This window comes from Polypterus senegalus, chromosome 11, assembly GCF_016835505.1.
Source record: "Polypterus senegalus isolate Bchr_013 chromosome 11, ASM1683550v1, whole genome shotgun sequence".
NCBI classification, from domain to species: Eukaryota; Metazoa; Chordata; class Cladistia; order Polypteriformes; family Polypteridae; genus Polypterus; species Polypterus senegalus.
Window position 1 is genome coordinate 67307609 of NC_053164.1, and position 12603 is coordinate 67320211.

General features: G+C 36.8%; 1 protein-coding gene across 6 annotated transcripts in view; it reads right to left on the bottom strand.

Annotated features, from left to right (window-relative positions):
• The window catches only part of col11a2 (collagen, type XI, alpha 2), a 164547-nt gene that overhangs the window by 14977 nt on the left and 136967 nt on the right, over positions 1-12603 (bottom strand). For all 6 annotated transcript variants that reach the window (XM_039768901.1, XM_039768899.1, XM_039768897.1 and 3 more), the window contains 6 exons: positions 11332-11385; positions 11173-11226; positions 3755-3862; positions 3312-3365; positions 2271-2324; positions 2123-2176 (listed from right to left, as the gene is read on the bottom strand). In XM_039768901.1, the coding sequence (XP_039624835.1) occupies positions 2123-2176; positions 2271-2324; positions 3312-3365; positions 3755-3862; positions 11173-11226; positions 11332-11385 (378 nt within the window). The remainder of the gene's footprint in view (positions 1-2122; positions 2177-2270; positions 2325-3311; positions 3366-3754; positions 3863-11172; positions 11227-11331; positions 11386-12603) is intronic.

Here is a 12603-nt window from a genome sequence, read left to right on the forward strand (position 1 = left end):
TGGAGCATATGATATTATTTATCTTGATTTTCAGAAAGCATTTGATAAGGTGCCACATGAGAGGTTAGGCATCAAATTAAAAGAAGTGGGAGTTCAGGGTGATGTTTTTAAATGGGTGTAGAATTGGCTCAGACACAGGAAGCAGTGGGCGATGGTGCGAAGAGCCTCATCAGAATTGGCTGATATTAAGAGTGGTATTTCACTGGGGTCAGTGCTAAGGCCGCTGCTATTTTTAATATATATAAATGAGTTAGATAGGAATATAAGTAACAAGCTGGTTAAGTTTGCAGATGATACCAAGATAGGTAAATTAGCAGATAATTTGGAATCTGTTATATCATTAACAGAAGGACTTGGATAGCATACAGGTTTGGGCAGATTTGTGGCAGATGAAATTTAATGTCAGTAAATGTAAATTATTACACCTAGGAAGTAAAAATGTTAGGTTTGAATACACAATGGGCGGTTGGAAAATCAAGAGTACATCTTATGAGAAGGATTTAGGGGTCATAGTGAACTCTAAGCTATCGACTTCCCGACAGTGATCAGAAGCCATTAAAAAGGCTAACAGAATGTTAGGTTATATAGCACAATGTGTGCAGTACAAGTCCAAGGAGGTTATGCTCAACCTTTATAATGCACTGGTGAGGCCTCATCTTGAGTACTGTGTGCAGTTTTGGTCTCCAGGCTACAAAAAGGACATAGCAGCGCTAGAAAAGGTCCAGAGAAGAGCGACTAGGCTAATTCCAGGGCTACAAGAGTTAAATTATGATGAAAGATTAGAAGAGCTGAGCCTATACAGTTTAAGCAAAATAAGATTAAGAGGTGACATGATTGAATTGTTTAAAATTAAGAAGGGAATTAGTACAGTGGATCGAGACTGTTATTTTAAAATGAGTTCATCAAGAACACGGGGACACAGTTGGAAACTTATTAAGGGTAAATTTCGCACAAACATTAGGAAGTTTTTCTGTACACAAAGGACGACAGACACTTGGAATAAGCTATCAAGTAAGACCTTAGGGACTTTCAAAACTCTACATATTTTTGGAAGAAATAAATGGATAGGACTAGCGAGCTTTGTTGGGCTGAATGGCCTGTTCTCATCTAGAGTGTTCTAATGTAAATTACTAGAAATTGGAGGACTTAGCATTAGAAATGAACATTTCTTACTAATACATGTCTGAAAATAAGAGCTGTATCACTATTTTTTATTGAATCACTCTTTTTGATACGGTTATCCATTTACTCATCATTGACAGTTTATGGTTGTGTGGACAGGAGTCAGTCCTGGGCGTAAGGCATAATTTACCCTGGATTGATTTGAAATACCATATCAGAAAATGTATTTTTTGAGGGGCAAACTTAATGCTTTTCTCATGTTGTTTATGTTCACTAGAACATAGAATTCTATCTTATATTTGTTTTCGGTGGCCATTTTTATCTCTTCATTGTCAGCTTGACTTGGGTTGTGGAATTGAATAGTCTCCCCAACAAGCAGTACCTACAATAGTTGGAACAAGCCTTTGAAAGGATGTCACTTTATGAGAGATTACACTTAGATACATACTCATTTTTGGTTTTAATGACCCATTTTACAGTTATTAATTAACTTTAAGGTACAGTATGTCAAGGCACAACAGTCATGCACTGCATCCCTTGCACTATCAAGAAAAACAGACACACCCTCACGAAGAATCAAATGAATATGTACATTTGTGTGGTACATGCGCCATAATTAGTTTTAGTTAAATAAAAAAAAATAGAAGAAAGCAATGATTATTTAAAAGTAAACTATTTGGGGATGTAGAAGAATGAGAACATTTCTTGATGTTTTTGCTAGATAATGATCTGTCCTTGTTTTGAAAATTATCTTTTTAATCCAGTTCAATAAACTACCAAATTCTCTTCAGCCCATTTCAATTTAGATTTATGCTTTATTTTGCAGCTTAACAAGTATAAACCACTGCCACTAAAATTATCTTTTGGTCAAACCCAGAAGGAATTTAACAAGATGTTATGTCTAGCCTTGATAATAAGTGTTTATATTGTGGAGTGATCATCTGGGTTTTTTTTTTTTTTGGTTTTTTTTCCCCATTAAACCAAGTAAGAAATGTCTTACCCTTTTTCCTGGGGGCCCAGGTGGGCCAGCCTCACCAGTTGGTCCAGGAGATCCCTAGAACAAGAGTAGTAAAGAGAAGAACATTCTGTAAGGTGATGGCATAAATGATATTGACCTATTTAAAGAAAAAGGAAATGTATTAACTCACAGCTTGTCCTTGCTCTCCGTCCTCACCTCTCTCCCCCTTGGCACCATCAGCTCCCTAAACCAAAAAAAAAAAAGTTACATTATATAGTTTATTACAATTAAAATGTCATTATTATAATGTGACAGTAAAACACGCACTTATAAGTCATCAACTTATGACCATGTTCGGTTAAGTCGATCTGGATGTAAGCAAATCCAGATGTATTCAAACCTGACCGTATATATAATACTGTATAATAAGTACCTTAAGTCGTATTGTTTTGCACGTATATACTTTATTTTTGTATATTTTTTTGTTTTATTATTTTGTTTCGTTATTACTGTTGCTTGCATGGGTGCCGAGCCTTTAACAGCTTCACAAACCATTTCTTTGTCTGTGTTATGTTACATCATCAGTGTGAGCCTCTCCCAGTGCTCACTGAGTGAAGAGGAATTGTACCTGCAGACCTTAAGCACTCATATATTTTCTGTTTTAACATTTCAGCCTGTTAATAATAAACATTAACAAATAAAGAAGTTCAGTGTGGTTTCATTACCTATTTGTGGCAGTTCACACAAAGCAGCACAATGCAGAAGCTTTGGAGGTTAAACGGGTTCAAGGCCAGAGCGCAGTAGTACAGTACATGTGGTGAACACCAGTTACAATGAGTTAGATTAGAATCACGTGCAATGACATTCGTTTTCTTCCCTCCCTCATACTGCTTGATCAACTTCATTTTGTGTTGAGATCAATTTTTTCCCTCTAATTTTAAGACAAATATAACTGAATGAGAATGAGGTGAGTGAATGAGTCATGGCATATGGAGCTGGCGAGGCAAAAACTGTCGTTGACCCATGAGACGCAGTACTGGTTGTAAGTCAAATAGTTATAAGAAGCATGGGTCAAAAGTCGACAATGACGTGTAATTGTTTTGCACAATTTTGTTATTATTATCCATAGTAATACAGTGAACTTTCAGAAAAATGGCATTTACTGAAATTTCTTTATCATTAAAGCTGCTGTAATTTACAATTTTTTATCATTGATGAAGAAGATACTTACACGGGGACCTTGTTCACCTGAGGGACCAGGATCTCCAGGGAAACCCACAGGACCCTAAAAGAGGAAAAGAAAATTACTTAAGGCAAGAATATTATGTATTTTTATATTATCATCAACTTACGTTATGCTGTATTTACCGTAGTACAGATCAAAAAAGTCACAGAAATTATTAATAAAGTTTAAATTATTTTGGAATAATTTATAGTTGTATTTATTTTTATTTGACATATTCAGTTTTGTTTTTCCTAAAATTTCACATTTGTTCATCAATGAAGTTACAATCTGTTATTCTATGCTCTGTACAGAGAACTAAAAATAGTTCACCAAACATCATTACATTTTTAAAGAACAAAAGGATTTTTCTTTGACTATGGCTTATTAACTTTTTACATTGTTAAAATTAAATAATAGCATTTCTCTGCTTAGTTGTCCATTGAACCTACTGGGTTGCCTTTTGGTCCATCATCTCCAGGTGGTCCCTTCACACCTGCTGGTCCAGCTGCCCCAGGTTGCCCAGCCTCTCCTTTTTCACCCCTCTCACCACGAGGACCCTGTAATAGGATAAACAGATGTATATAAGGCAACAATGTACTGTGTTTACAGGGTAGTATGCAATAAATGATAAAAAGCTTACTTTGCACAAAAATGAATGCACTGTTATTGTATTTTACTATTTGGATATTACTGTACCCAATTTATCTATACATATGATTCTCAGAGAATGAATTACAGTATACAATTTGCAGAACAGAACATGAAAGGTTTCCTGTATCTCTACCTATTATTATTATTATTTTTTTAAATTTGGTTGCGGTGGGCTGGTGCCCTGCCCGGGATTAGTTTCCTGCCTTGCGCCCTATGTTGGCTGGGATTGACTCCAGCAGACCCCAGTGACCCTGTAGTTAGGATACAGCGGGTTGGATAATTGATGGATTGATGGATTTTTAATTTGGTTCCTTTAATTTGCTCACTGTGTCTATTCAGAATTGTTTATTACAATGAGAAGGCTGTAAGATATTTTGTGTTTTCAGTTTCAGTAATGGGTATCTCTGCAACAAAAAATGTAACTAATGATACTAGTAACTGCCATACTTAAATGTTCATATGTGCCCCTTACTTCAAGGAGTTTCCAATTTATGCTTTAGTTTTATCACTAATGAGATGAAAACTGAATTTTTTGTGCAATGAGAAAAGAGTAGGTTTCTGTTTTTTAAATTTAGTTAAGGCAGTAATATGCTGTATCTTTGATATCTTTGCCAAAATCCTGATAAGGCTGCATATTTACAGTAAGATGTCTGTGTCTTTGCTTGCTGCCATTTTTATTATTGGATTGCCGATCAAAAGATGGACATAACACTGTCAAATGAAGTAATTTGTTGTTTAAAGTATACTGCTTCAATTTGAGACCTAACTTAGACACAGTACCCAACACCTGCTAAATATATAAAAAATATTTGTACAGGTTAGATATTTATTCTTGCTCAGCTGCATGGAGCAGTTGATCTACCGCTTTGCTAACAAAGCCCTGTAATCCGACCTGTGTGGGGTAGACCCTAGCCTTCCAGTTAGCTTCTTGGCATTCCTGTGCCAGCTCTGTGTACTTGAGATGTTTTCCTTTATGAGCTGCTGTGATGCCCTCTTCCCAGGGGATGGAAGTTCTATCACAAGGACCCATGTTTCCACTGCAGACCACATAATAATATCTGGCCAAAGAGTTGTTGTTATGATATCTCTTGAGAAGACCAACTGTCTTCTGAGGTCCACCGGCATCTGCCATGTTTTGCCTGGTCTTAGTATGGTGTTTCTCTTCTGTGTAAATGCCTTTGATATACTGTCCTGAATTGATGAATGTTGTAAAGGTGGGTTTTGGGGTGGTTTGTTGCTACCCTGCATCTCTCCAGGACCTCAGCCAGCTTTTCCAGGACTTGGTTATGGTGTCACCTAAAGAGTCCCTGGGTCAGTGCCACATTACATCCTGATAGGATGTCCTGGAGACTTGCCTTGATGTTGCCACACACTGGACAGTCCACGTCACTTCCAAACCACTAGGTAAGATTTTGGGGCCATGGGAGGGTGTCATAGACTGGCCTTATCAGAAAATAAAATCTGATTTGTGGTGTCTGCCCAAATAATGTGTCCATTCACTGTTGCATCCCATAAGGTCCAGGCTATCTGGTGGCCTTGGGATAATACCTTTATGTGATAACACTCATGCTCTAGCCTTGTGACCTCAGCTACCATCATGACCCTTTGCTGCTTTTTGGTGGCTTTTGACCAAAACTGGTGTGGGCGCTCCCCTACCCAAGTCAGTATGTCTGATCTGGACTATCCCCAGACATTCAAAACATGGCATTTGGTGTGGTAGACTTGCGGTGGCATAATCTATCTCAGCTTGTGGCCTGTGTAGGTGGGGGCTTCTGCACTCTTCATGAACTGGTCAGCAGACTCCCTCAGGCTTAGTACAAGATGTGCCTTCTCTTGCTTGAACCCCAGACTAATGGATTTGATGAGGAGTTCAAGCATATTCCAGCCGAAGAGACCTATATCCTAAAAACAGGGGGGCCAGCCCAACCACTTTCAGATGTACCCGTTGGCTTGCCTATTCATCCTGTTGTCCACTGCTAAGGGAATTTCACAGAGGCCACATCACACATTGATATAATGTATGCTGATAATTCCACACTTTATATTTCCCAGAGAGATGGCATTGCTCAATCTTTGCCTGGCCTTCCACGAGTTGTTGTTTGGCTGGTTTCCCAATCTGTCTGTCTGACAGGTCCACACTGTACTGTCATTCCTGGTTTCGGAGTGGCTGTTCAGCCAGTTGTGGAATGGGCTGTTCTCCAACGAAAAAGATATTCTTGTCTTGAAGAACTCCTCTCCTTATAGTTAGGCTTCTTAACTTTGCAAGCTTAATCTTCGTTATTGCCAATGTGATCAGATCAGGTTATCAGTTCAAGCACTTGAGTAGTATTCCCATACATGGAGCAGTCTGAAGGATGCTTGAGATGTCATCAATATAGCTTTTTAGTGGATGGAGCCTCTTACCTAATAGTAGCTTGATGTCCCCAACTACCTGTTTGGCCCCTCTGAGAAATACCTCGAAAGCTGCCACCAATTGAAGGGAGAGATGGCGCATCCTATGGCTATTCCAGATTGCAGCTGTTGTCTTCCTGTCATGTAGACTTCCAGAGCAAAACACATATGAAAGTTGCTAAAGTATCTGGTAAGGATGTCACTGATGCAATCTGAGATATTGAAAAATCCCATGGAAAAATTAATTAACTTATGTGGCACTGAGCTATAGTCGCTGGCAAGGACTAGCAACACTGTATATAGATCATTATTTTCTTTCCTTACATGATGGATTTCTTCCCAAATCACTGCAAAATGTTCAGTACATTTGGGGAAGCCTGGGATTCTGACCTTTTGGTAGCTTATGTCAATTTATCCATTTCCCATGAGGAAGCTGGTCATTCTGTTTGCCAGGATAGAGAAGAATATCTCCCCCTCTACATACAGCAAAGCAATGCTTCTTAACTGGCTGATGGTATTGGAGCTCAGCTCTTGGGGAATGAATACTCCAATAGCTTGCTGCAATTCAGATGAAATTTGCTGCTTCTTTACACACTGTTTTCATAAGCCCTTATAGAACCTTTACTACCATGGGACAGTTTTTGACAGGTTAACTGATGTCTTGGTGTTACCAGTGTTTACATGTCAACTGCATATTTTTAGTATGTTCATATTGTAATATAAAAAAATTGTAGACAGATTAATTGTTACTTGAAAGGTGAGAATGTACTGTATACTTTTGCATACTGTTGACATTAAAACATTGGATTCTGCACTTTCAGGTTTACTGTAAATTTTTTAACCTTTGGTAAAAGTGTGGCATCATCATCACAGCTTAATTCAAGATCTCCCTGAATACTGGTTAAATGTATAAAATATATATGTAAACATAGGCTGAATACTTAAAAGAGTATGTGGCCGGAAATATTGTGATATAAGACATGCAGTTATTGAGGAAGAGACTTTTTTTAACTTTCTGAATTGGGGCTGGATTTAGCTTGCAGCACTGAAATACAATGGGCCTCTTTTAGTCATTTTCCAGTTAGTATAGCATACTAAGTCATCCAATACCAGATAGCCCTTCTTTTAGTTTATTTCTTCTTCATAAATTACAACCTAAAGTCTTGTCCTAGATTCTATATTTATAGGATTTTACTTTATATCGTCAGCTTATGTTTGTCAAAAGCACAACCTGAGGGTATAGGGTATTGCTTATTGGATAATCAGCTCGACTATGAAATGATCCTACTGTGGAGCACACTGTTAGTGCAACTGGTCTCCTTAGTGAAAAAAGGACATTATTTTGATAATTAGATTAACTCGATGAATAATTTAGTAATTAAAAAGGAGTAACATTCAAGTCACTTATCTAAGGATCCTGGAGGTAACTTATCCACTTGTTCTTAAAGAAAGTGCATTGCTGAATGCACACCAAATGATCTATCTTTGACAGCAGCAATTAAAAACATAACAATAAATGGTTTTGCATTTTGGGAATTGGAGTAAACAGCAAAGGAATGATATTCATAAATTTGGTTCTCATTATCAGTGAAACTGCCTTAGGTGTTTAGGTCAGTGGTTTTCTCTCTTTCTAAACTTGAATATCCTCATATGGTATGTCTCTTGTTGCAAGATGATCGATATATGAATTCCTACTCTCTCTCTCTCTGCCTCCATGGAATTCACTTATTTAGAGCTACAGTATATTTATTTGCCAGTATTAACACACCCAAGCTATATTTAACTCTATATGTTCTCTGTTTCATTAGTTCCGTTACTATAGTTGTTCTTGGACTGTCAGTAAACTATATACAAGTTCAACAGAAACTATTAAACATTTTTGCATATAATACTTCACAGCCACTGCCAACTACCAAAATTAAAATCACTGATTGTCCTAATTGAGGGCTTCCTTACTTTAGAAGTTAAGTTCTCCTTAAATGCTGTCTAAATCTAATTTGATTACTGTACTTGATTCTTCAGACAGGTCAAACAATATTTCCAATTTTGTGTGTGGTGCACAAGTGTCTTTATAGTGTTAAATATTTTTTAAGTTAGCAAGGAGCTAACATTTTGGCTACAGGCAAAAATTTCTCCTCTACAAATTTTGCTTTGTTTCATTTCATTGGCTATAAAAATGTATAGTGCAAACAATGTATGGGTAAATATATATACAGTATACTATACTATACTAATATATATAATATACTGTATATATACACATTATATAGAGTTATGTTTTGCAAGCGAATAAAAAAATATTAGTAAATGTATAACTTCAAAAAAATATGCGTTTAGGTAGATTAAAGGTAAAACATTAAAACCAAGTTATTTATTACAGTGAAGGAACCTAGAAGTGTATAAGGTAATTTATGATTTGTTAGGCTGTTTCAGTACATCAGTCTGTTTACTCTTGTGTAACATGGTTCAATAACATGTTTATTAAAAATGAACTTTAGGAATTAATTGATTGCATATATTACTATCTAGTATAAGAACATTATGTAACATTTATGTAATTATTCTTTTAAAAAAATATAGAATTACATATGCCATCAGGATTAAAGGGAAACACTGAGAATTCCATGAGTTTGTAAAGATAGAATTATACAATAGTAAGAAGTGATGAGAACAGTCCTAGTCTGGTAATCCTGTTTTAGTAGTTGCATATTTTAAATGATGTGAGATTGTTCCTTATGAGGGGATAAATGTGTATGATCCACTTAAATAAAATGACAGATATCTGTGTTTCTGTGTGTCCATCTGGAGCTATGTCTCTGTTATATGCCATTTGGTATCGGATACGTAAGAGCAGTGCAAATGGTTGTGATGTGCCATCAGTTGGAATGAAAAATGCAATGCATTTTATTACTACATGTATTACAAAATATATTGCAATATGTGGTGAACTGTATCATTAACACTGAATACACTGAGGTCTATGTTGATTGCTTATAATTCAACATTATCACTAACTACATTCATGCAAAGAATTTTAGCCTCTAAATATTGAGAAAAAGAGTGATGATACACAAAATAACAGCATTAAGCTGCTATACACTTTTAGTATTACAGTGTAAAACTATAATCTATATATATAAAATTCTTTTCACGTTTGAAACAGAAATTAAGTAAGACCACGCGAAACGGAATTTACTTATGACCACTAGAACATATTATAATACAGGAACTAATCACTTTGTTTGTGGATGCCATTTTTATATCATCTTTACAAATTGTTATTATTTGTGTGAGAGTTATTTTACTGATATTGAAAAGAAGTAAACACAAACACGCCGATCTATCCCATAGAAGTGTGCCCCACGTCAGCCTCTCCCAGCCCTCCTCTCTGGACTCCAGCGCTGAGCCGCCCACCGCCAGACATGTTCTGACAGAGAAGTTTTATTTATTTATTCACGTGACTGTCATGGAAACTGCCACATTATAACATTTTTTTTTTAATTGGCAGTACTGGATAGTAGAAGAGATGAAGAAAACAGCTTTGCGTCTTTCTACTTTTTAAGTGCGCCAAGCTGTAAACAATGTGAAGATGACACCGCCTTCAGCGGCGAGAGGTCGTGAGAACAAAGTGGACACTGGGAGACACGGAATGTTGGGCAGCTCCGCTGGGTTGAGAGCTTAGCAGTTTCGGGCGACGTTCTCTCTTCTCACACTGTTTGTGACACTTCGAGTCCCCCTCGGCTCCTGGGAGAGTGGAAATCTTTGTGAATGAGTGTAATCAGTGCCATCGAAGCAAAACTCTCTTTGTAAATTGCGCTGCACGACTACTTACTCTCCCTTAAGGTGACTTCAGGTCACTAAAACCCCTCAACATTCAAGGTTGCTTTTGCAATGAATTATTTTAAGAAGATGGAGGGTTTACATCTAAGAAGATGTACCAACCTCTTCATGTTAAGTTTTAAACTTGGGAATTGTTTGGACCTTCTGCCCGTTAAGCACGGAAGGGCAGCGTCCACATTTTTCAGAATAATTTTTCTCTTAAATCACAGGCACGTAGTGCAAGGTTGTCAGGCAGAAATTTGCAGGATCGCATAGAAAATGTAATTTCTATACCACAGGTCGTGTAGCACCTTTCACAAGGGATCTGCTACCGAGAGATGATCCAAATACATTTAAGCTGCTGTTAGTGCTACTTACCTGTTGTGTTATAGCGCCTTTAAAATGTAATTTACCCGAACGCACTCCAGCACTGTTCAATGTATCTTTACCTCCTACATGTTAATGTTTTACTGTTAAATAATTTATATACTTCATTTTATTTTTTTCCCTTGCACTCAGTGAGCGAAGCCACTGGGTAATCAGCTAGTATAATATACTTTAAACCTAGTCATTTCAATTATCAGTCTGATTATATAACATTATGTGTTGAAGTAAGTTAATGAAGTAAGCACATAACCCAGTTTTATTTTATGTCTCATTTGCATATGTTGGTTGAAAAGACTCAAGGCTATCTGGGAGATGTTTATAGTGGTTCAGCTACAGTATACACAATAGACATGTTCATAAACTTCATGCTCTTTAATGAGTCTTCTATTTATGTTTACTTTCAATTCCGTATTGATTACAATCGGTGTCTGTTGGAATCAATATATCTTCAATCAAGAGTTTTTGTCGATAGTGTTTTTTGTATCACACCACAGTGTATCAGCTACCTGTGACTGATAAAAATAAATTGTCTCATTTAATTTCCAATCCAGTTTACTTTGTAAAGGTTGCCATTTATAGTATTAGAAAAAAGCACACAAAAAAGATCTTGATTGCTCACCTTTGGACCGGGCTCTCCTGTGATGCCAGGTGCTCCTGCCTCTCCAGGTTCACCCTAAAGTTATAAGGATAGCAACAGTGTGAGCATGAAGACTTCCATGAAAAACCATAGAAAGATAAATACAAGAAAGACAGGAACTGTAGCACCTCATCTACTTACCTTGTCTCCTACGTTACCAGGGTTTCCGAGTCCTCCAGGAGGACCTTGTGGACCCTGAATAACAGAAAATACAAGTTATTACAAACCACATTATCTATTTGAACCATCAACTAATTAGTAACTATTAGGTTATGCAAAACATTGCATCTTCTCTCATTTACCTGCAAAATTGCTGTGTCTGCCACCGAAACTGTTAGTGCAGAGGCATGAGAAAAGTATAATCTAACAATATATTTTTTAAACTTACTGCTTCTGATTGCACCCTAACCTAGCAGCTTTGAATGCAAGGTGGTAAAATATCCTAGACAGGATGCCCATCTGTTCCTGGAAAAGCCCACATTCAGATATACTAGGGACGATAACTTAAGTGGGTACAGTTTTGTATTGTTGGACAAAGCCAGAGATTTCAGACAAAACCATGAATGAAAGATCATTATGGTTGTGCTTGGAAATTAGCACAGCTCTTTGAAACTGTGAGGCAGCTATTTTAAGAACAATACCACCATAACACTGCTAAAAATGACAATAAAATGAAAACTAAAAACATGTAGGATTATTATTAAAGAGAAAAGTGTCTTCCAAGTTTCCTATGGTTATCATTTAGCAGGATAACATTTATTTAACTTTTTTAGATTTTCATCACATAATTCAGGATTATTTGTATCTTCCTTACTTAAAACTCATTTCGATTTTTAGATTTGTATCTAAAATTTAAAAAGATGTTCCACTACAGAAAGGTGGTGCGTTTCTACCAGGTATTAATGTGAAGCTATCGTGTGGGCTCCAAGGTCATTCAGTGGCATCTACACTGAGGACTGAGGATCCATTGAGGATTCCTTCATGGTTTCTGTGGTGTTGCCAACATTCAGTAATGACAGAATGACAGCAGTCGTGTTCAGGAAGTGCCATGATGCTGCCTAATGTGAAAAATGGAAGGCTCCACAGAAGTGCGCCTAAGTGACTGGTCCATTTAAAGTTTTAAGGGGATTTTGGTAAATTCTCCATAATCAGTCATGAGATCATAGTACTGTATTATTTGACCCATCCTCCAATCCCAGGAGTTACATAATACAATTTCAAAAGCCAATTTATCACTACACAGGGTTTGGGGATTAGAAAATAATGCTTGAAAGATTGCTTTTTTTCTTCAGAATATTGTTTTTATTCAATTTGTATATAACAGTTCTTTTTTTCCCTTACTTTTTTTTATTATTGCTTTCACTTTTGAATTTTAACTTTTTTTTGTGTATATGTATAGGGGCTAGGTGCCAG